This window comes from Fukomys damarensis, unplaced genomic scaffold, assembly GCF_012274545.1.
Source record: "Fukomys damarensis isolate Sample0158 unplaced genomic scaffold, DMR_v1.0_HiC HiC_scaffold_18, whole genome shotgun sequence".
Lineage (NCBI taxonomy): Eukaryota > Metazoa > Chordata > Mammalia > Rodentia > Bathyergidae > Fukomys > Fukomys damarensis.
The window spans coordinates 23,159,465-23,184,662 of record NW_022900930.1 but is presented as its reverse complement, the minus strand read 5'-3'; the positions used below and the strand labels follow the sequence as shown (position 1 = coordinate 23,184,662).

The 25,198-nt window shown below is 38.4% G+C and overlaps 1 protein-coding gene across 2 annotated transcripts in view; it reads left to right on the top strand.

Moving 5' to 3' along the window:
* The window catches only part of Wwc2 (WW and C2 domain containing 2), a 180,478-nt gene that overhangs the window by 119,269 nt on the left and 36,011 nt on the right, over positions 1-25,198 (top strand). For both annotated transcript variants that reach the window (XM_010641066.1, XM_010641067.3), the window contains exons 7-16: positions 1,106-1,252; positions 2,275-2,348; positions 5,448-5,690; positions 12,488-12,577; positions 13,528-14,147; positions 17,359-17,488; positions 18,676-18,756; positions 18,856-18,942; positions 21,991-22,183; positions 23,740-23,904. In XM_010641066.1, coding sequence (XP_010639368.1) covers positions 1,106-1,252; positions 2,275-2,348; positions 5,448-5,690; positions 12,488-12,577; positions 13,528-14,147; positions 17,359-17,488; positions 18,676-18,756; positions 18,856-18,942; positions 21,991-22,183; positions 23,740-23,904 — 1,830 coding nt within the window. The remainder of the gene's footprint in view (positions 1-1,105; positions 1,253-2,274; positions 2,349-5,447; positions 5,691-12,487; positions 12,578-13,527; positions 14,148-17,358; positions 17,489-18,675; positions 18,757-18,855; positions 18,943-21,990; positions 22,184-23,739; positions 23,905-25,198) is intronic.

Sequence of the window (25,198 nt, the reverse complement as noted above, 5' to 3'; positions counted from 1 at the left end):
TCTAATAGACACATAGATAGGCTTAACGGAGGCTTGGGTCACTCTTTAGCAATTAGAGATTTCAGTTTCCTAATCTCTAACATTAATGTAAACTGAGTAATCTCTTGGGTCCTGTTCAGATATAAAATGGCAAAAATAAAAAAGTCTTGTAAGACTTTGTTGTATATCTAATTGAGAGATTGCATTAGAAGTATTCTGTGTTTTCATAATTTATATTACATCAAGTGAGTGATTCTGTATTAGTATGAGGCTGGATACTTTATGAGAACAGAAGCTTATTTAGCTGATAGTTTTAGAAGCTGAAGAATTGTTCAGCCCCATTGGTTCAGCCTCTGGTAAAGGCCCCATTGTGAATGGCATCACAATCATGGGATTTCATTTTGAAGAGATCACATGTCAAGACAGGAAGCGAGAGAAATTCAGAGACCATGTGTGTTGTTTTTTTTTTTTTAATAAGAACTCACTATCTCAAGAACTAACTGGAATCTCTCAAGAACTACAGTGATCTCTTCCCATGAGTGTTAGCCGCTGTCCTAAAAATACTGCACTGACCCTACTCAGAGTCTACTTCCTCTGAATATTGTCACATCATGGACTAAACTTATAGTAAAAAAACCTTTGATTTTTTGGGGGGTACCAGGGATCAAACTCAGGACCTTACACTTGTGAGGTTGGAACCACTGAGCTAAATCCCTGGCCCTAAATTTATCTATCTATCTATCTATCTATCTATCTATCTATCTATCTATATATATACACACACACACATACACATATATATATACACATACATATACATACACACATATACATCCATATACATACACACACACACACACACACACAGGCACTATCATTCATAGGCAAATGCTGCCTTGGGAAAGGTAAGACAATCTCTTTAATATGATCTCAGATACTTTCAAAGTCACATCTGTGCATGTACAAACTTATATTCTACTCTTATTTTTAAAATAATACAAAGTGGTAAAGGACTTAAAATAATTGTTTTATTCTGTGAAATTAGCTCTTTCCATTTAATTTTATCTGGTGGAGAATGTCTTCTTACATGTTAAATTTTATGAGATCCTTTGTGTTTCCTGGACAGAGTCTTGCTAAGCTGCAGGAGCGATTTCATTTGGATCAGAACATTGGCAGATCAGAGCCAGATTTGAGATCCAGTTCTGTGAATTCTCATTTATCTCTTTCCAGACAGACTCTTGATGCTGGGTCACAAACAAGCATTTCTGGAGATGTAAGTTATCTATGTCATTGGTTGGCCTGGTGCTGTCCTTGATGGGCCTTAATGACAGTATGGGTGGTGAACTGGCACAGGAGCTGGGTACATGGTTTGCATTCTGGCCATGTGCATTCAGCATTTTATCTTTTAAGATGGGTTTAAAAATCATAGCCTTATCTCTTTGTCAAGGTGCCAGACACGTCAAGACTTGCTCAAATGAATAGCTTTGTTCAAACTTCCTCAGAACTACATATTTTAGAGACTGTTGAAAGGCTAGAGATACATATAATTTAACTTATTCCTATTAAGTTTAGAGCCTTAGAAACTTAGGTTAGGTTGAATGAGCATTAAGGCTAATGAGAAACAGAAAGATGCCTTTCAAACTTAACAAGAAAATTTCTTTTTGTAAACTTAAGGCTGATTATATGAAAATGTCTAATTTGTGATATATAGCTAACAGTTGCAAATATTTAACCTGGCTTGTATATTATTAACAATTTTGCTTTTTCCCTTTTGGAATGCCATTAGTAAGTATTTACCTTTCAGAAAGTTCCCGGTTATTTTTGTTTTCTCTTATTCTTCTTTGAAGCAGGTGCTGTGAAAGAAAAATAGCTAGAGATCAACTTGTTTAAAAATTAATTTTTGAGATTATTTAGTTTATATTTTGTACAGTTGGGAGCTAAAGGATGGAAATTTTGGCTCATAAAAGCAAAGAAATCAGTTCCAGTTCATAAATTTTATTAACCTGTATACCCTTCATAAACTTTTAGATACCAGACACATTTACCTGGTATTTTTGTCTTGAATTTAATGTGTAGAGAAAGTAATGTTAAAGTCTTTGCAAAACAGACAAGCTTGAATTGAAAGAAATGTTTTGCCCCTACTGAGACTATAAAGTGTCTTTTTAAAACTGGTGCTTTTCCATTTCAGTACCATTTTCTTGAGCTTTTCAATTACTTGCACTTCCTAGAAACAAAAGCAGTTTACTTCATTCATAAACAGAGTTAATTGACTTTTTTTCCCTTTGTTTTTACTAGATCGGAGTGAGAAGTAGATCAAATTTAGCTGAAAAGGTCAGGCTAAGCCTACAGTATGAAGAAGCCAAAAGAAGGTAAGGACCAGGGAGCTGTTTTGTTCATGGTCATTGGACTCAAGCTTTGTTTTCTCTTTCAAAGTTAATCTTTACTCCTATGGTGACATCTGCTGGGTGCTCTCCATACTTTTTGCCCTGGGTATTTTAACATATAAGGGTCTCTCTCCTTCCATTTCCCTTCCCATCCAAGCTGATGAAGAATAAGAATTAATGAGAAGCGTGGGAATAAAATTGACTCCTTATCTTCTGGATAAAAATGCTTTGAGCTTATACAGGACTCCCTATTAAAAGGGAGAAGATTCAATCCTGAGATGGAGGAATGGCTCAGGGGCACAAGACTTGATAGCTGTTGAGGAGTTCTGAAGTAAATATCTATGAGCAATTCATCTGGTTGGAAGAGAAGTCTTACAGCTAACTTCCTTGAAAGTGCTGCAGTATCTGCTCCAGTTGACTTATTTTAAGGAGGAAAAAGTCATCTTCTTATTTCTCTCCTTTACTTTGTGAACTCTTAGGAACCTCTGGGCTTTCTTTTTCTTACTTCTGTGACTTTGCTAGGGTGAGGCACAAGAGACTTCACTGTCCTTATCTAGTAGGTAGATTCAAATTGTTTTCATAATATAACACACCTTACTTGTTTGGAGAGAGAAGGTCACACTGATATAGCTGATTTGATTACTGTACTTTCCTTGGAAGACCTTTAAAATGCTATTGGTTTATTACTTAGGAGACTTTGGGGGAGAACCATATTGTCATCCTGCAGGAGATCAAGGAATTTATAATGTTCCCCTCCATGAGCATGAAAACCAACTAGGGTTTCATACATTCCTACCATAAGTAAAACCATCAGATATCAAAGTACTATAATCCATTACAGTGGGGCCGCGTTTCACGAACTTGATTTGCTCCACAGTTCTGGAAAACATGGTTACATTCATGTTCATGCAGTAAAGACGGCCTCAGTTGTGTTCAGCACTCAGTGCAGAGTTCACAAACAAAAGCACAATTTTGCTACATGCTTCTGTTTGCAAACCAAACTTTTCACAAACAAATGAATCTGTGAACCGAGGTACCATTATATTATTGGTTATGGTGAAAATGTAAAAGTAATTAGCCATCATTATTAGTTCATCTGACACTAACAATGTAAAATAAATATCATATTTACCAATATTTATCCTATAGCAGCCAGATTCCTTGGTTCTGCTGTGGACAAAGTCCTGGATTTATATCTGGTTTTCTAGAAGAGAACGACTCTAACTCAGAATTAACATTGGCAGGATCTCAAAACGGGCGTGGTGGCGCACGCCTTTAATCCATCATTTGGGAGGCTGATTGCTGTGAGTTGGAGACCAGCCTGGGCTACATAGTGAGTTCCAGGTCTCAACTACATAGTGACACCCTGTCTCAAAACAACAACAACAAAAAAACATTGGAGGATCAAGCCTTGTTCCCATGTTCTAATGGGCTTGACTGTTCATTTGGGTCAGTTTGAGTGTTTGCTTTATTGTGGTTGCTAATAGTTAATTCCATCTGGAGTTTACCCAGCACTTATCTTCATATTCATTCCTGGGTGTCTTCTCATACTTTCTCCCAGATTTGGTGGGCCTTTTTAAGATCTACCTAATGTCTGATCACATAAATAATAAATGCAAGCCTTTCTTGATTGCATTACATATTTGTTCATTTGGTTAATTCAGTCAGATCAAAACTTGAAGACATTGGTTCTTTCCTTTATGGTTGCATTACTGTACTATTTGGGGTTTTATTTTAAAGTTACTAGTTATGCTCATGAGAAGATAACTCTCAAGTGTACATGCATATGTTGAAAATGCATTTTCCTCCTCAATTCTGAATAAGTTAAAAGGTAGGTTTTTCTAAAACCTTTTTTCCTCCCCCAACCTTTGTTTTGTATGCTTAATGTAGCTGATAATATCATGCTTATTTAGCACTTTGATGATTAATTTTCCAGTATGTTGAGACAGTTGTTTATGGTTTTGTGGTTAAAATAGCTGATGTTACATCTATCATAATTGCATATGGTAGGTGAAAATGAGAAGAATACTACATATGTAATGCCATTCTAAGATAGAAATTGTCTTAAACTAAAATAACTTAATGGCATAGAATGTAGAATACTTTCATCTTTGTTCTTAATTATTCTTTTGTTTATCCCCTTTCTTCCCTTTTACAATTTCTTCCATCAAAAACATTTTTAAATTCTTCTTTTCTGTGTGCTATAACAATATCCAAAGCAATCATCCAGCATTTTAAAAGTAGAGACATAGATTTCTTGTGTCAATATCAGTTGTGTTCATAATCTGCCTGGATCTTGGGATTTATGGTCACAAGAGCGATGTGCAGTTTACCTCGTGCGAAGTCCTTTTGTCTTCACAGTGCCACAGAGCAAGTTAATTAACTCAGGTGGTTCAAGACATTCATGTTGAATTGGGAATTACATTAGCATAACGATTTATTATGGAGCTGTATGCATAGTGAAATCTGGGGCCAGGCAAAATTATGAAACCAGTAAATTTACCCTTAGTGTATCTTCTTCCTGTTCCTGCAGCAGCCAAGCCCCTGTTGGAAAAGAGACTTCACTGTGTGAGGCTTACGGAGAATGTGAGTGGGAGGAGACCAAGTCCTGCTCCCTTTTTTCTTGGGTGATGTGAAACCTTGATGGATCGACTTTGCTTTAATACAGGTTGACCAAGGCACTGTTCTCTTTTCCTCCCAGTTTCCTTCCCTGACTTGCTAATCTCTAGTCCCTACCTGAACTACCCTCAGGATTACCATTTTACTAGGGAATAGCATCTTGACCTAAAGGAACAAAATCTATAATCATAACATTTCGGGCATCATTTACCTCCATGTTTTTGAAGAGCAAGAACCAGGGTGCTCCTCCTGTCCTCCCACAAAGGCAGTGACATATCAGGGCTGCCTACCCATGCACCCCAGAGCGCTCTGCTTTTGAGGCTTATGCTTTTGGGAGATGTGCTGCCTACTCTGGTAAGCTTAATTGGGAAGATCTGGACAGCAGCTCTACCTCAGAATTAGCTGGCTTTTGTGTGTCTTTCTCAGGAGTCCTAAGTAGGTATATGTGTCTTTTATATATTTCAGTATGGCCATCTTAAAAATTGAATTGTCAAAGTTGGACAGTGAGGCCTGGCCTGGGGCACTGGATATTGAGAAGGAGAAGCTGATGCTGATAAATGAAAAAGAAGAGTTTTTGAAAGAGCTGCAGTTCATCACGCCACAAAAACGCACACAAGTTGAACTGGAACACCTGGAAGCCGAAAGGCAGCGGCTAGAGGAAGAGCTGCTTTCTGTGAGAGGCACACCTAGTCGGGCTCTGGCCCAGAGGTATGATTTCCTCCTGGGAACAGGGCACTTAAACTTGTTCTCATAGCTTAGCCGATGACAGTTTCCTTGGGTTTGGAAATCTCAGTTACGTCTGTTTTTAGTGGTTGGTGAAACAAAACAAAGGACTTTCTTTATGTAGAGCAATAAAGCACACTCTCCCCGTTCCCCACAGTACCAGTTCCTCTTTGTTAGAAATGTGAAATGCCTGCGACAGATGTCGAATAACTAAAGAATGTTGACATAAAACCAGGAATGCGGTACGTCATTGACTGAGTCTGATAACAATGGCTATAAACTATTACACTCTGATAAGAAAGATTATATAGACTGTTGCAGGGACAGAAGCTTCCTATTTTGGGTTTGTTATAAGATTATAAAAGTTTATTGCTTCTAATTTCATAGGGAAAAGACAACTTGTTCCCTTTGGTATTTTAACAGGTCACACATGTTCCTTGGGTTCTGTTTCATTTTTTGAGGCAGGGTCTTGCTATGTAGTTTGGGCTGCCCTTGAACTTACCATGTAGCCCACGTTGGTCTCACATGTGTGGCAATGCTCCTGCCTCAGCCTCCCAAGTGCTGAGATTACAGATGTGCACCACCATGCCCACCTTTTTCCTTAGATTTTGTCAGTCAGACCCTCCTCAGAAGCAAACAAAAATGTAAAGTCAAACAATCTAAACAATTTTATGATCTTTCTGTGGGAAGCTGTGAGTAGACTGTTTAATCTGAAAAATCCAGTTGTGTAAACAGATTAGTTGCAATGTTAAGCAAAGGGGCCTGTGTGTGTCAGTTTGAGTTGAGCACATGTGAATCAGAGTGCTGTGTCCAGGCCTGCTGGTTGGATACTGAGAAGTCTCTTTGAGAGAGACTCTAGCACTTCTGAGCTACTACATATCCATCCTTTAGATCAGGGAGTAAGGATCAATGGAAGGTATGAAATTCACAGTGGGATCATCTTGAGTGACCTTGGAATAAATTTAAAATATGCAATCATAATCCAGGTTCTTTCTGTTATTTTTTTAAATTATGGACTTCTTGCCTTCTGAGTCTTAAGTAAGTGGTTAGTGTGTGCCTACATAATACCAAACACTTAAAAAATGAGAGGGAAAAAGGTAGAAATTTCTGATATTCTACATTAGGTGATAACATTTGGACTTGCCCGCTCTGAGTTTAACCATTTGGGGAGAATTAACTTTGATGAGTTAAATTATTGATCAGAATATTATATGGCTACAGCATCACCACTTTGGGGAGCATCAGCAAATACCAAGAGGAAAAGCCTCCATGGACTGTCTTCTTTGACTGTCTTAAGTAATTCTTATCATTGGCCCCATTTCCCCTCTTTTTCTGCACCTCTTGTCTGATTTTTTTTTTCTTTTTTTGTGTAGAGGTGCAGTGGAAGGGTCAGCATAAGTAAGGTAGGTGTAAGCAAGGCTGGCCAAGGACTCATCTGACAAAGGCTGAAGATCAAAAAGGGAGAGAGAAGACAGGGTGAATTCAGTTGTTTTTCTTGGATTCCCTTTCTGTATTTGTATAGTTTAAATTTGCAGGATAAAAGTTTAATAGTTATGTTGATCAGTTTTCTGTCACTGTGACAAATATGTGAGAAAAACAAATTAAAGGAGGTGTGATTTCATTTAGCTCAAGTTCCCGAGGTTTCAGTTGATGATCAGCTGGCTCTAAGACAGCTAAATACAGGGGAAGAGCATGGTAGAGAGAAGCTGCTCACCTCATAGCAGCCAGGAAGCAGACAGACAGGGGAAGAGGCGGAAAAGACATACACTTTCCAAGGTACTACCCCAGTGACCTCTGTCCTCCAAGTGGGCCTTGCTCCCTAACAGTCCATTTGGCTGTGCCCTCATCATTGGATCGATGCATTGGTGAGGACATGAATCTCTGGGGAACACATCATATTTAAACCATAGCAGCAGTCATCAGTAAATGCAATGAAATGGGGTAGCTTTTGTGTGGTCCATATGTAAAACATCAGTGATAGTGTATTATGTAATCTATATAGTAAATAAATGTGGTACACAGTCATTCCTCACTATCCATGGAGATTGATCCCAGGAGCCCTTTTCCTTATACCCAAATCTGTGGGTGCTCAAATTCCTTGAAAACAAAAGTACACATTCAGTACAAACACAGGAGTTTTTCCCCCTAAATATTTCTGATCTGCAGGTTGTTGAATCATCTAACGTGAAATTCAGGGATATGGAGAGACACCTCACCCCAACCTTTTTTGCTTGGTACTAAGGATTTGAACTAATGGCTTTTATACAGAGCTATATCCCTATCTCCTTTTTAATTTTTTTAATTTTGAGTCAGGGTTTTGCTGAGTTGCTCCAACTGGGCTCAAACTAGTGATCCTCTTGCCCAACCTCAGCCTCCCGGAATGCTAGAATTACAGACTTGTATTGCCCTGCCCTGCTAGAGCCTATATTATGCTGAGTCCATCTCAGCACTAAGAAGACCGTATAGGAAACCTTCAGATTTATGGTGGAAGAGAAAAACGTGTTTGTTGTAATCAGCATTGATAAGTGTGTCTTTTTGTTTTTGTTTTTTCTGGAGACAGGGTCTCACTGTGTTGACCACACTAGACTATCCTTGAAATCACAATCCTCCTTCTCAGCCTCCCAAGTACCTTGGATCAGAGGCATGTTCCACCATGCCCAGCTCTTGCTTGTCTTTTTTATTAGCCTCCCAAAAATGGCTAATGAAGTAACATTGAAGATACAGTTTGTTCTCAAGTGCCTAAAGTTTGAGTTTTATAATTTTGTTTGTACATACATAACAACTGTCAAAATTCCAGCAGAAACAATAGGTTGGAACTCATCAGGAGAATGAGTTGTAAAGTACTTATATAAAATAATGATTTATGTAGTGAGATCTAACCATGGGATTTGTGTCATCTGGCAAATAAACAGTGTGTTAGCGCCACTAATTTATGATGCATGCATGGCTCTCTCTGCCATGATTAGATGTTAGCTGGGAGGGAAATGTATGTATTTTGTATTTGTAATGTATTGACTTTCTGATTTATTTGGAAGTCAAGCCACTTAGTATTACAAATAAGTGAATACTAATTTTTCTTCCTAGACTCTGTGGCCAAAGGCAGATAATTGTATTGCAGTGAAAAGTTGAGGGACTCATGGTTTCTTTCTTGATCAACTTTAAAAAAAAAGTCCTTCCCCCAAATACGGGGAATTGAATCCAGGGCTTTGTGCGTGCTACGCACTACCACTGGGCTACATTCCCACCTTCTTTTTGTTTTAAGGTTTCGTTTTGAGAGAGAATCTTGTTAAGTTTCCCAGGTTGGCCTTGAACATGTAATCCTCCTGTTCCAGTCTCCTGAGTAGCTGGGAGCCATCGTGCCCAGCTCAAATTAGTTTTCTCACTCCCACCATTAGTTGCTGAGCCTTAGTGTTGCACACGTCCTGAAGAGCAGAACCTCCTGCTGCACCCAGCAGTGAGTCCTTTATTTCCCAAGCAGAGACAACAAAGTAGGGTTTGGATGTGTTAATGGTTTTCCTTACTCCCATCCTCTCTCACTTTCATAATGTTCACCCTTTGTTGTTTCTTCCTATTATATGTATACATTTCTGCTTTGCTTTTTGCTGCTGTAATTCTAACAGTGGGGCCTTAGAAGGGGAGAGAATATCTTTGTAAGCAGTGTCTTTCCTTAGTGCTATAGCAGGTGGTGGCCAGAGATACTTTTGCAAAATAGAATTCACTGTGTAAAACGAATTGTACAGCACTAACACCACATCTCTCATTTTCTTCTTGTTACCTAACAACTACCAAAGACTTGCTGCATTGCCCCAGATTCTCCTGTTTTTCATTTATATGGTGGGTTTCTAGTTATTTCAGGGGTACCTCAGGCCAGATTCTGACTCATTACTGAATTGTAGTCCCTGAAGGTGCTAAACTCATATGAATTTTCAGTTACCATGTGTGATCCGACAGTTTCTAAGCCATTTCCCATTGGACTGTGCAGCAGTGTTCCTAACTCAGTGACAACAGTGGCTGAGCTCGCCATCTAGTGGTAGTAAAGCAGATCGGGAAAAGCAATAGAGGCTCATTGTAAGGGTCATCGGGTCAGAAGAGAAACGCTCTCAAGTGAAGTAAGTCAGCAAGTGGAAGTCTTCTGTCCATACACACATTGTTCATCTTCTCTCAGTATAGTTCCTGACATTCCTCAAATTGCCATTCTATGGTTGGTAAGATCCTAAAGCTCCTTATTTTCTCACAAATTTGGTGGGTTGCCTTGTAATTACCAATATCTTAATTGTTTCTTAATTGTTTGAGTGTTTTTGCCTCAAATTTCTGAAAAAATTTGTAAAGCTAATAGGTAGGGGTATACAAAAAAACATTTTTGTGCTTTATCCTGTGAAGGTCACAAAATTTTCCTTAGATGCAGAATTTTGAGTGCAAGAGAGGCCAGGCATATCTCCCTGCCTCAGCCTGCCAAGGGAGAGAGGTAGGGAGGGTATGAGGTCCTGCATTTCATGGAGGGTGGAAAGTGGTGTGGAGCAACAAGACCAGGGGAACTCTTTCAGGGGCCAAGGTGAAAAGACCCTTTCTCACCACGGAGACTAGAAAGCAGAGGTTGGAGAAGAGAGACCTATGTGTACCTCTTGGAAGGGCTGGTGTCAATTAACTCAGAGGAAGCTGTGGAAGACTCCACTACCACTGGGAGAGATGGCTGCCCTGCTGGAGGGTTTGAGACTCTCCTGGCTGCTTTAAATGTGCTTCTTTCAGGGTCAGGGCTTTAGCTCAGCAGTTCAGTGGCCTGCCTTGCAAGCACAAGGACCTGAGTTCAATCCTTGGTACCAAAAAAAAAAAAAAAAAAAATCAGTGTGCTTCTTTCAGTGACACCAGCAAGAAGCCTGGCTGGAAAAGGGAGACAGCTGATGTTTGCCTTCTAGGAGTACAATAGACAGGTTTCAGTTCAGAGTCAGCCTGAAAGCGCAGAAAGAGCAGCCCCTGAGCATGGCCTGGATGAGGGTAGAGAGAGGACCATCCCTGATAACAGGGAAAGAAAAACCTTCATATTTAAAGCTTCAGGATGAAACAGATGTTTCAGGATTAAATTCTATGTCACACTGGTGCCTCCTTAAAACAGGAGGAAAAGGCCTTAATTTAAATAAATATTTAGTTTTAAAGCTTACTTTAAAAGTGTTTCTGTTGCTCTGAAGACATAAATTTTAGTATGCTGGGTTTGTTCCAGACCTATGTGTATCTTCTAATTCATTTCATCGTCTTTGTGTTAATCTTTGTCCTTGTTTGTTTATATTTGACAGATTTAAAAATAGACTGCTCTGGGCTGGGTATTTAGCTCAGTGGTGCCACTGTCTGCCTTGCAAACTCAGGGTCCTGAGTTCGATTCCCAGTTCCAAGAAAAAAAATAGACTTCCCTCTTTTTGAAAATGCATTTATGAAAGCCGTGAGTGAAGAATGTATCAAACCTGAAGTATAAAAGAAAATGACAAGAATTACTTTTTTATTTAAGCATATAATGAAATTGTGTTGTTGACACATCAAAGGGATAGATACCTATAAATAAAACATGAGTATATTTCCTAACTGCCTAAGACATACATAATATTTCAAAGATGTTGGAAACCAGGGAAATTTTATTTTTCTCCAAACAAATGTGGCTGATTTTTATATCAACACCTTACAGGGCATGCTGAGGCTTTGAACAAGCATAATTTGTTTTTGTGATCTGTAGAGTGCTTTCACTTACATTCTCATTTGATCCCTTTAACAGCCTTATCAGGTAGTTGCAGATGGATCATAATCACCATTTTACAGATAGGAAAGGTGAGACCCTGATGTGGAGACTTGCCACACAGTGTACAGCTAGTAGGATGCAGATCCTAGACCAGAAGTCAAATCCCATTCCATAGCTCACTTGACTGCACTGCAGTGGCTGATTTCAGTGATATCTGAAGACCCTCACGTGATACAAACTATCTTTGTGCAGGCTCTTCGTTGCATGAGTCCCTCTGTGCTTGGTATATCTTTAAAATGCATTAATTTTTCAAGATATAATTCTGTAATACTCTTAAGTTTAAAAAATATAAAAATCTTTTGCAATTGAATGTGGATAAAATTTTATAATAATCAAATGCAGGCAATAGGATGTTCTATAGCTAGGAAGGGAAATCACATTACAAACAATTTTTTTTTTTTTTTTTGGTACTGGGATCAAACTCTGCCCCTTGCCACTTGCAAGGCAGGCAGCAGAACCACTGAGCTAAATCCCCAGCCCGACAACTTCTTTATAATCATTAAAATCTCATCAAATTAGGATTTGAATTTTTCATCATAAAATATTTTTGGAACTATCCTTTTTAAATTCAATACTTAGGATGACCTTTTATAGTTCTTTATTATTGCTATCAAATGTTTAAGTAATATGAAGCCAAATTATATATGTGTATAATGATTTTATGGCCTTTGTTGAGTTGTTTTGTTACTATTGTTTTCCTCCTTAATATTCTTCCCTTACTCATAGGGCTGTATTATTTATCCACTTAGAAAGTTTCTACACTGCCAGCTTTTTGAAGTTCTCAGTAGAGCTGGAGTTAGGGCATGAATCTCCCCCTTCCGTGAGCGTGGCTATGAGAAGCTCTGTGCTCTGCTCCTATGCCTTGCTGGTTATCCTCCAGGTCATCTGCATTTTCCCTCTTGATACATAAAGTTTGTGTAATAAGACTCTTTCTTTCTTTTAGTTCTCATATTTCATCATAATCATTTGAAAATAAAATAATTTCTATAATTTTTTCTAGATTGAAACTGGAAGAAAGAAGAAAAGAGCTGCTACAGAAACTTGAAGAAACTACTAAATTAACTACTTATTTGCATTCACAACTTAAAAGGTAAGCCTACTAGGGAAAAAAATGTTTTTCTGACTATCATTCGGCCATGTTCTGGTTTATCTTTGGTTAGTTAACACTTTATTTTCAGCTATTTAAAAGTAAATGAAACAGTTATAGTTACACAAATGTAACTGATAAATGACCAAATTTAAACTCACATTTTTTTGTGAACTCCAAGGTCATATTTGATTAAATACATTTGAAATATATTGTAGGAAGATGTTTTAGCAAAACATCAAAAAATTAGCAAAATAGCACGTTTCTTCTATTGCCCCATCTTTAAAAGGGAGAGTGGGAGAGATTTACATTAAAGTAATTAGGCATAGATTTTCTTATATTGATTAGAAAAATATTCACTCTTACATTAACACATAGAGAAGAGGAAAGGTAAATTAACCCAGGGGCCTTTGGTGTAACTTGTGGATTTTAATAAGCTTGCCTTTTTTTTCCCCCCTCTTAAAAATAACCGTAATGGCCAGGGATTTAGCCCAGTGGTTCCACCACCTGCCTTGCAAACACAAGGACTCAAGTTCGATCCCCGGTACCAAAAAAGGGGGGGTGTCTTTTTTTAAAAAATACAGTAACTATATAACATTTTATGCTTATCATTCTTTATTCTTTTAATATTTTTTAATTGTGAAGTTACTTCTGTATGGCTATATAAGTTGTCTTACAAATCAGTATGTGGTCCTTTTAAAAATTTTTGCAAAAGATAATTTTTAATAAGAACAGAATTGCTACAAAGAGTATTTGTTGATTGAGGTTGAAAATACTAGTGAATAAGTAGGGAAATAGGTATTATAATAGCAAGTTCCTCTGCTCTGGTCATAGATTTCTTTCTTTGGCATTAGTGGTTTCCTTTCCTTCCAGGGTCTGAAGGAGACAGTAGGGGTTATGAATGGGTTTTCCATGCAGTGACGGATTTTTACCATGTGCTTTTCTCCTTTCAGCCTCTCCGCCAGCACGCTGTCCATGTCATCAGGGAGCAGCCTGGGTTCCCTAGCGTCCAGTCGGGGCTCTCTGAACACCTCCAGCAGAGGGTCACTGAACTCCCTCAGTTCCACTGAGCTCTACTACAGCAATCAGGGCGATCAGATAGACGTGGATTATCAGTATAAACTGGACTTCCTTCTGCAGGAGAAGGGTGGTTATGTTCCTTCAGGACCTATCACCACCATCCATGAAAATGAGGTGGTCAAGTCCCCCAGTCGGCTGGGTCAGAGTGGACTCTGTGGAGCACCAGTTGCAGCGACTGGTCACACACCCACCTTGACTGAGGCCCCCAAGTCTGTGACATCCCTGTCCTCGAGATCGTCCCTTTCTTCCTTGTCCCCTCCTAGCTCTCCTTTGGTCTTGGAAGGCGCATTTCCCACGTCTTCTCATGAGGCTTCTCTTCATCAGTTCACCACTGACTTTGAAGACTGCGAATTGAGTAGCAGTTTTGCAGATATCAGCCTTGGTGACAATCAGATATTGCTGGATTCGGATTCTGGAGGAATATCTCAGTGTCTTTTAGAAGATAAAGACCTTAACAAATGTGCTAGGGAGCCATTATTTGAAGGAACCACAGGTAAATGTATACCTTTCCTTTCATGTATTCCCTCTGAATTATTTTAAGAAGAATGATTAGATTACTTTTTCCTTATAATAAATGGTCTAGTCCTCCTCCTGAATATTCATTTTTTACTTCACTTAAGGAGTGCTTGTTTATTCACATACTTGGATTTTTTTTTATCAGCTAAAATTTATTTCCCTTCTTATTAGATGTAGTTACCTATTCTGTGGTCCAAAGACCCTCCGTGTGTGGTAGCTGGGTAAGAACGTGTGCCGTGAGTACCTTCCGTACTCCCAAATGGACTCTAGTTCTGAAATAGCAAGGCAAAGAAGATGGCTTTCTAATAAAAATTGGCCTAAAACAGATTAAAACCAAGTCAATGAACATACCAGATAATTAGCGCCAAGGTTCACTGTTTAGATGGCTCAGAACATTCTATATAAATACAGTTTTTGTTTCATGGCAGCCTCCCTCTCTGGCTGAAGTCAGTTTGGAGAAAGCCGGTTCCAGTGTATGGTAGTACCCTGCCATCTTCTGGTTGCTTTAACAGTTGCAGCCCAAGGAAGAGATTGAGAGAGATTGAATCCTTACATATGCACATGTGCTCAGAGAGACAGAAACAAGGAGAATTTCATTTTTAAATTTTTTTCCCTTCATGACAAATTTTTAAAATATTCGATACAGTTGTAAAGAGCACAAGGTGCTTCCCTCATTGACAGATGATTCTGTTTTATGTCAAGATTTGTGATCTATTACCGTGCCAGTTTGAGGTGAATGTGAAACAAAAGCTCTGGTTCTCCTCCAAGGGACTCCTGTTCGTTTCTATATGTGTGTGTTAATGTGCTCCACCACACAAAAATGGACAGGCCTCTGTATAACTAATTTCTTGCTATTTTTATGTGTATGCATGGTCCTATTAATTGATTGGCCAATTCAGATGTTTAAAGACATAGACATCCAATTTGTTTCCTTGGTTACAAATACTAAAGCCGGAAATGCTGTGTTCTCTCAGTGGCCGGGGGCAGAGGTGGAACTTACCAGATATCCGTGTGGAAGGTGTGCCTCTTCCTAGGGAGGTGCCAAAGCTACCAGGGACATTATTGAAGGAATTGACCACAAAGCAGATAAGCACGGGAGTGATGCACACGCAGTGGCTCCACCACAATTGAAAACCACCACGGGGTCACACCTCTGCTTCTAGGAAGGTGTGCAGTAGGCTCTGGGTTGCACGCCGTCCCTGGAGCTGGTCACAGCAACACTTCCACTGGGGTTGCCATCTAGGCCATTTTTGCCAACCCTATTAACCTTGTCTCTCAGGCTTGTTCTCGTCTGCAGAGTTGGGAAGATAGTCTTCCTTGGAGCGCCTTAGAGGGTTAACGAGGAATGGAAAACATATAAACATGTCTGGCAGCTGCACTCTGCATGGCAACTGTTACTGTGTGGCGATGATAATACAAACACTGCTTAGCCCAGTCTCTACCACTGACAAGTTAGGAAAGAAAGCACCAGGAAAGAGGAGAAAATGGAGTGTTCTTTGTGTCGTTTTTCTTATTTGGATCTTGTATATCTTGAGCATCCCAAGTGACTTTGCCCTTTAAATAAAGTGTTCTCTGGTGAACACTTGTCAGCATCCCATCATTGTGGAGGACCAGTGTGTGAGACTGGATACTGAAAAAGGGGAGCAATTATGAAAAAATTGCCCAAGGGCTGTCACCCATGTGGTGATCCTGTTGCCCAGGGTGCCTATCTTGCAGATGTCCCACTGGCTGGGCAGTGCCTTGCCCTGTGTCTGTGCATGAATTTGGGCCATGGCTGGATATGGCTGTCTCCAGAGTTCCCATGAAGTAAATTTTAACTTTTAAACATTAGAAAACTATTTTTTAAATGTCACCTCAAGGGCTAGGGATGTAGCTCAGTGATAGAGTGCTTACCTGGCATGTGCCTCAGCACCAAAAAAGTCACTCAAAAGGAAAATACATCCAAAAGCTTTGTTTGCAGATAGTTATGAGTTTCATATCTGCAACCCAAGTATATATTTAGCCATGAAGACTAATTCTTTGAGGTCACCAATGTTTGGTCAATTCAGGTTACATCTGCCTTCCCCTTGAAGGAGGATGGCTCTCTGTGAGGGACAGTGTTCATCTCTCTCGGAGTCACACAGGTGAAGTTGAGTCCCTTTTATATAAATTTTGTTCCCCAGCACCAATCCCTGCTGGATGACAGAAATGAAGTTGGAATAACTATGAAGTCTTTCTACAGTCAGTCTCTGTCATTGTCAAAGTCAATTTCAGGCTGCTGTGGTTATTCCTGAGGGTAATCAATAAATCATGTCATCACCTTCACCCCTTGCAAAGGGGACTGGGTGGAGAGAAAGCACTTCATCATCAAGTAGAAAGCATTCCCACTGCCAGAAATAAAAGGGAAAATGCAGCAATCCATCCTGTAATCTGAAGCCTTAAAACTTAAACATCTTAACAAGATGTAAAGTCACGACTCAGAAGGGGGCCGAAATGCATACCAATACTGATCCGCTGGCTCACTCACTCCTGGATGAAAGGACTCCGCAGGCTTGCAGCTTATTACAGTACTGAACACAGCTTTAAATGAATGCTCCTTGCTCACTGCAGGATGCTGCTATATGAATATGAGTTAGAGATAAAAGTTAAGTGGTAGTTGGTACTAAAGATTCAGTAGCACAAAAAGTTGTTTTAATGGTATTAGCTAGTGAGGAATTCCTCTTAAGTCAAAGATGTTTTTCTTTAATTTCTGTTAGAATAGTAGCACAGGAGCCAGAGAATGTGGTACATCGAAAGAAGCAGAGAGCAAAAAGGTAGAAACCTTTCTTTTCCCTTGAGTAGCTAGGAACTCTCCAAATAGAAATATCTCTAGTACTTGAGAGAGGCACAATAGTTTCTTACCCACAATGTATAGGAATTTGTGTATGCTCTAAGGAAAGAGGGTGTGGACCACCTTTCCTTAAAATATTTCAAAACCAACAAAAAACAGTGTCTTTTCCCAAATAACAGTTGAATTAACTGGCTCCCAGGATTCTCTTAAGGCACAGCACTTCGTTGCATCCACACCTGTTGATATGAATAATAACATCCTTGTTTCTCATAAGGAAACTGTATTTTGGATTTCTTATAATTGAACTGTGTATTTTATATTTAATTTTTCCTAATAAGAAATCCTAATTAGGATTTCTCAATCACTCTCCCCTCCTTAGATGTGGAAAAATCATTACCAAAAAGAAGAGTAATCCATTTGCCTGGGGAGAAAACCACTTGTGTGTCTGCTGCTGTATCTGATGAATCCGTGGCTGGAGACAGTGGAGTCTACGAAGCCTCCATGAAGCAGTAAGGACCCAGCACAAGTGTTTTTGCTGCTCTAAATCTCCTTGTGGCTTTTTGTAGTAGGCCCTGTGCATTATATATTATAAACATGCAGTAGCTATTAGTCTACCCTTTGGAATAGTAAGGACCTTAGCCATTAAAGAAATGGTGTAATTGAAAATTCCAATATACCAGAAATATCCCATCAGCCATGGCAATAATGGACAGATTGGTGTAGTGAGACCAGCTGACTCTTATTAACACTTTAAAACCTTGATTTTAGTGGGAATGTTGGAGTGATTTGCTAAGGCCTATTCAGCAAATAAAGTTTCTTGTGTGGATTTCTGATAGCCTGGCATATCTGAAAATGTGATGTAGCCTAGTAGGGCTTAAAAAAGTTAGATACCAGAAAGTCTGTTCCCTCAGCTCAGAGGCAGACTCTTCTTAAAGAGGTAGAGGAAGCTTCTGAAACAGCTTCTGCTGGAGTCATTTCCCCTGCAATAGTAAAAGAGTATTGTTGGTGCATGCACACCCATGTTTATAGCAGCATAATTTGTAAAAACTAAATCTTGGAAACAGCCCAGATGCCTGTCAGTGGATGAATAGATAAAGAAAATGTGGTTTTTATATACAATGGGGAGTACTACTCTGCCATAAAGAAAGATGAACTTGAGACATTTTTAGGTAAATGGATGCACCTTGAGGCCATACTTTTAACTGAAATAAATCAGACACATTTATAAATGTGTTTATAACTAAACACGTTTAAATATACATTGTTTCTCTTGTGTGAGAAACAAAGGATAAGGATCAAAATGGATAATAGCTATTGGGAAGTAGGGAAAAATGTTCAAATGGGAAGAGGAACAAGGAAGAGGGGTGGGAAAGATAAGGAAAGGAAAAGGAAAAAAGCGAATAGAAGGAAAATGGGAACAGACCCTTTGTAAATAAGGAGAGAAAGAAGGCTAGTTGAAGGGAGGAGAGAAGAATGGGAAAAAAAAATCAAGATATATATGTAGGTACAAATTCTCGATGATGAATGTAATCTTTATATCAAAAGTATACCAATAAAATTAATTGTAAAAAGTACAAAGCCAAAAAAAAAAATAATGCTGTTAATTCAGATGTTTGCTCAAATATTTAGTGGCAAACGGCAACCATGACAGTCTTTATTCCCATTAACTGACTGTTCACCTACTCCCTATTCCTAGACCTAATGAAATAGAAGATGCTCCATATAGTGAAGAGGATGCGACCATAGTGGAGAGCGCCCAGGTGCAGATAGGACTCAGGTAAACAGTGTGCATGGAGGGGGAGCAGTTCTCCAGACCTGAACAGCCACCAATGGCTTGTGGATTACTTCTTATTTCATTCAGCTTCTCTTTTGACAGATATGATGCAAAAAGTTCCAGTTTCATGGTGATTATAGCACAACTCCGAAATCTGCATACCTTCTTGATACCTCACACTTCAAAAGTGTAAGTAAAATCAGTGAAGATCAAATTGAGATGCTTAGAAACTTTCATGCAAGATAATTTACACTGTGATCAAGCAGTTCATCAAAATGAAGATATAGGAAAGACAGCAGGGCTGATCGTTTAAATCAACAGTAGATGAAGAGCAAAGGAAAATGTGAGAGGCAAATTGAAATTTTGTCTTTGTTCAACTGACTCATCATTAAGAATAGGAATCAAGACTTTTTATTTCCTTTTTGGCCAGGAATCTTGTGTTATGTTGTATCAGTGGCCAATTCCTTAAAACTGGATTAAAAATTTTATTATTGCATTGTAGTTACTGCTATGTTTGGAGAAATTTTCTGATCTTTTACATGAAAATGAAGTGGTTCCATTTTATCAGTACAACACTGCCTCTCAAGCATTTTGCCATATTGTATGAAAAAATACGTTTATCATCTACCACTTCATTTCTTTATGACCAATTATTTCTTAAAGTCATTTCACTTTGTCAAACCAAGAAGCCCAACAAAATGATGGCGTAATGATACACAGTCCATTGCTTCAGGACTGTTCCCTTGCGTATTGCTGGAGATCTTTACCACTATTTACACTTTCTGAAGTCACACTGTTGCCAGATTTTAATTTAGCATCTCTGACCTAGAATACAAGATCTCTTTGTCCACGCTGCATTTAAACTTCCTGGAAGAAGTAGATCTTAGTAATATTTTGAACACCGGAAGGACTAGGACTTCGAATTTTTTTTAAAAAGCAGCTATTCAGGGGTGATCCCCAATACTCTATATCCAGTCAGGCAATGTTTTCCTTAACGGTAGGACTTCTTACAGAGTGAAAGTTGAAGTTCTGAGAGTTTGCCCTAAGATTTATTTTTGGGTAAATTCATATCTTCATGCCAGTGAAATAAAATTGGACCTGAGGAAGAAAGATCTAGATGGAGATTATTTATCAGGCAACAGAAGAACTGAGAGAGTGGTTATCTATCTATTGACAGTCCTCAAAGCTGGTTAGAAATAGGATTTAGGCAGGAAGTGGGCTTACAGGACTTCCTGAAATCAAGTCACAGGGTGACCGCATCATTAGTGATACCAACAAAGAAAGAAGGCATCAAGTGGCATGTGGCATGGGCAGGTCACCCCAAAGAGCCTACTGCACAGGCCTGAAATTAAAAATACTAGTGGTATTCACAGAGCACTGTCTTGATGTGACTTCTCCCTTCCAATATATGTGCGGTGGTATTGGAGTGTGCCATTGGTGGCCTTTTTAGTAAGGCGCATCAGGGAAAAGACAAGTCTGCCAGAGACTGGCTCTAAGCAGTAAGACCCAACTCTTAAGTCCAAGAAAAAAATTACAAACTACCAAAGAACATGTACTTTCTTTAAGCCCATAATGTGAGGGTGCATCTACCCTGAATTTCTACTTCAGCTAAGCCAATCATGGTCATTCTCACTGAACTCAGAGGAAGTCACAAAGTGTGATGACTCTCAGGGTATTCAGGAACAATAGTAGCACTCAGCCAACTGATGAATATAGAAGGTACTTCTGTTCCCTAATGTGTGATGTTACTCCTCTAATTCATCTGAACTTTCCTGAGATATATAGTAACATTTTTTAAAGGGATATTTAAGAGCCTTAACCTAAATAATGACACTGCTAAAAGTAATAACTAGTATAAAATGTCCTTAATTTTCTTTTCCCCCAAGTTTAAAACTTATTGTTTAATTATACTTCTGATAAGCAGAGTTGGGGCTTCTGCTGGTTGACAACAGCCATGGTATTTATGATAGTGGCTGATGGCCTGCCTGGTTCTATTTTGGGGAGCCCTCCCCTGTAGCAGAATGGGAAGAAAAACACTCCTATCTGCTTTCCCATTGCCTTCATGTCTGAACCATGTAAAATTTCTCTTGTTTGATGTAGAAACATTTTGAGATGATTTAAGTGGTTAGGCCCCTGGTACAGAATAAACCTGAAGGCTGGAGAAACAGAAAATTTTTTCTCTCCATTTAACTCTTTAATATACTTGTTGCTTATGGCTTTTCCATGAAGGCAGAGAAAAAAGATTGTCTTCTGTGGAACTTCCAGTCTTCCAGGGAGTAGGAACTATGCCTTAGTAAGATCTCAAATCAAAAGCAGTGGCCCAGGGCTCACCAGATCTTTAATGTTGAGCCTCCCTAATTAATGTTGATATAAAATAAAAAATACTATGACACTCCTCAGTTCTGCATTTGAATTTACAGTTTTTGTAATTAGAGAAAGGCATGTTTTAGAGTATGAATTAGATAAACTTGGAAAATGGAGACAGAGAAGATTTAGTGGATATTCTCTTTTTGTGATGAGAAGGAAAATACTTTCTGTTTCCAAGAATTCTGAGTCCTCCTCACATTATGTGTGCTTAAAAGTTTCGCTCTAAAGTAGCATTAGAAGTTATTGTTTTCTGTAACTCTTCCTTTGAGTTTTACAAAGCGTAAAACTCTTTCAAGAGTGTGTCATATCTGCGACTTCAGAGATATGTTTTGAACTGCTGTTTCGTCTGTTTTAAATTTTGTTAACAATATGCTACTTAGCCTTTCTTTTTCTCTAGTAGGATAATGTATTCCATTCCTGGGAAGTGATCATCAGCATCTCTTGTTTAATACTCAGGATGAGGATTCTTTGGGATAAAGTCACCAGTATCTACTTAGTGTGTCCCTGCCTTCTCAGGCTCAGAAATAACTTATTTTGGAATTGGCTGTACATGGGGCAGGTGGGACGTTAAATTCGTCTGCCCAAGGACTTTCTTCCTCTTCACTTTCCTATCATGTGCCTTTGCTGCAGTCCCGTGGTGAGTGGCAGGCTGGGCTGTTGCATGCTCAGGGGCACAGTCGGCACGGGTGGGTTAAGAGCAGAGCGTCTCTGCAGCTGAGTGCCGACCCATTGTGGCAGCAGTGCTTTCAGTTAATAATGAACTCCATGTTCCCTCATTTTCTCTTTTGCAGATAATTGCAAATGATAGCTGTAAATCCACTGTAATTTCGAAGTACCTATGAGATTCATTTTTACTTTCGTTCTTTACAGGTACTTTAGGGTTGCTGTTCTTCCCTCCTCAACTGATGTCAGCTGTCTATTTCGAACAAAGGTCCATCCACCCACAGAATCTGTGCTGTTCAATGATGTGTTCAGAATGGTCGTTTCCCAAACAGCCTTGCAGCAAAAGACACTGAGAGTTGATCTTTGCTCTGTCAGTAAACACCGCAGGGAAGAATGCCTGGTAGGATTCTTCATAGAAGTACCATTTTCAGATAACATGTATGATCAGATATTCTGAGAATTATATTTTCTGGTTGCTCTTTTGTCAGCCTTTAAACTACTTGAGACCTTGAAACACAGAGTTATCCAATACCTTAGAATACATCTAATGGTTGTTTCATGTCTTTTTCCACAAAATAGTGATTTTGATTGTTTCTTGTATTCTAGATCTTTAAAATCTGTTTAAATTTGTAATTTTTAAAATAAAGCTTGACTTTCCATTTCTACCCTTTGATTACAGAATTATTACCTCTCTTATGATGGTTACTTACGGAGCACACTGACTAGGTCCAATTCTAAGCCCAGTGCCGAGTCTTCTGTATATATTTTGTCTTTTAATCCCCATGGCAGTTTTATGAAAGATCAGTTAAGAAAGGTGTGATCATCCCCTATTTTCAGATGAAGAGCGGCTTAAAAAGGGTCACAAGCACCAAGTGATTGATGGAGCCAGATATCAAAAAGACATCCCACACATAGTTCACTGTTACAAATTAAAATTGAACGACACACTGCAGATGTACTTCCTTTATTCAGCTCATTTTCCATTGCCGTGGTGTTAGAGCTTACAGGATGCTGTGTTACTGTTTCGGACAACATGATGTTTACATGCTACAACAGAACACATCATAATTAATAGTAAGTTTGACACACTGTTGTACATGCTAACCAGCAGAGCCATCACCTACAAGTGAAGTTACATTGTGTTCAAACACTGGCACATAAAACAGTGTTAGCACCCAGCAAACAGTAGGAAGCACACGCCTTTTGTGATGAACAAAGAGTGGTAGGTTTCTTCTTAATTTTTCTTTTTTTTTACTTTAAAACATATTCGATAATAATGTCTAAAAATAAAATTAGAAATAAGCAAAGGTAGACTTGTTAGACTATCAGAAAGGCTTTAGTATAGTAGATGTCTTGTTTAATATATGTCAGTGACACTGAGGAAGTTATTAAATGTGTTAATTGGCAGCCTTTTAAAAATAGTATAGTTGAATTTAAATTCTGGATAAGTGTGTTGTAGAGAAACATAGAAGGCCTTAACTTTATTTTTAGTATATATTCTATTAACTTACACATCCAAAGAAAATTTTTGTTTCTTTTTCACTCAAGGACCACAGTGGAATTTTTACTTATTTTGAGTTTTTTCAGATAATAATTTTTATGAAATAATCAGACCACTTGTAGCACATTATAGGAAGTACTATGGTTTAGGCTTTGTCATTTATTTCATTTAAATGTTATCCATTAGTCATTTGATGTGGGAAAAATTGTATCTCACAAAAGAATCCCAGGATTGAGATTTATTTCTGGAGTCCCAACTAAGAGTATGAAGTATCTCCAGTTTTTAAAAAAATCCAGTGCTATATGTCATGAGTATTGCATTTTTTCCCTCTAAGGTAAGCTCACCTAATAAGTGTTATCATATCAGAAGGAACAAATACTAATTTAAACTTTTGATTCTCTTTCTTCTTTATTTTGTTTTGGTTTGGTTTGGTCTTTTTGTTTAATTTCCTTTAGGCTGGAACTCAGATCAGCCTGGCAGATTTACCATTTTCCAATGAGATTTTCACTCTATGGTATAATTTGCTCCCTTCCAAGCAAATGCTTTGCAAAAAGAATGAAGAAGGAAGTGAGGACTCTGCATTTCAATCAAACCAGCCATTAGTAGATTCTATAGACTTGGTGAGTCAAAATGAAGTCTTAAATAATGTGATGTGAAATGTAGACTGCTAAGAGACCAGTTTTTCATTCACTTTCACTGTCCTTTTCTCCTTTTTCTGTTTACGCTTTTCTCTCAGCGTCCTCAAAAGGAAAAGAATATAATTCTCATCCTTGTTTCAAGTATGATTTGTAAAAAGGTCACATCTTCAATGAAAATAAACTGATGTGGACCCCTTATTGTTTTAAATGACCAGGGAAAACCTTTTGATTTAAATTTACATTTTTGTACATCATGTTAACACATTTGATTCCATCATCAACTTACACATTTGACATGCTGATTTTTCAAGTTTTAAATTATTAATCTGAAACAATATGTTAATTTTCCATTGTAGCATCAACATGCCTAAGTATTTTTCTATTAAAAAGTTTGTTGTAGGACCCAGGATTTAGCTCAGTGGTGCAACCACCTGCCTTGCAAGCTCAAGGACCAGAATTCAATTCCTGGTACAAAAAAAAATTATTCTCAGGCAAGGGATTTAGCTCAGAGGCTCTGCCACTAACCTCATGAAGCACAAGGATGCAAGTTCAATCCCCAGTACCAAAAAAGAAAAGTTCGTTGTAACCAAGTCATACTAAAATGCTTCACAGTTTTACAAAGGGGTATTTTTTGAGGCCATGTGTCTCTGGTTTGGCATTTGTGGATATTGTTACTGAGTACAAATTTATTTTAGATTGCTGTCAACACAGAAAGAGGCTCTCATGAACAGTCATTCCTTGTTCTACCTCCTGTCTACCAAAGCAACCATTAATCTTCTTTCTATATAAATATACTTATTCTGGACATTTTATATACATAAAATAATACAATATTTGTTCTTTTATGACTGACTTCACTTAGATAATATTTTCAAGGTATATCCATAGTGTAGCTGTGTTAGTATTCCATTCCATTTTATTCCCAGGAAGTATTAAGCTTGTTTAATCCATCAATCAGTTGATAAGTATTTGGGTTATTCCACTCTTTGACTTCCACTTTTCAGTTTTTTGTTTTGAATAATGCTGCTGACAGCATTCATATACAAATGTTGGTGTAGGCATGTTTTCATTTATCATGGGTATATATAAAGGAACAGAATTGCTGGGTTGTGTAGTAATTCTGTATTTAACATAGAAGGACTATAAACTGTTTTCTTGGTACAGTGGGTTATCTGCTGTTGTGTATTCTTTTTTACAGTCTTGAGGGTCGAGCCCAGCGCTTTACACATGCAGGCGAGCATTTCATTTTATATATTCTTTTTTTTTTTTTTTTTTT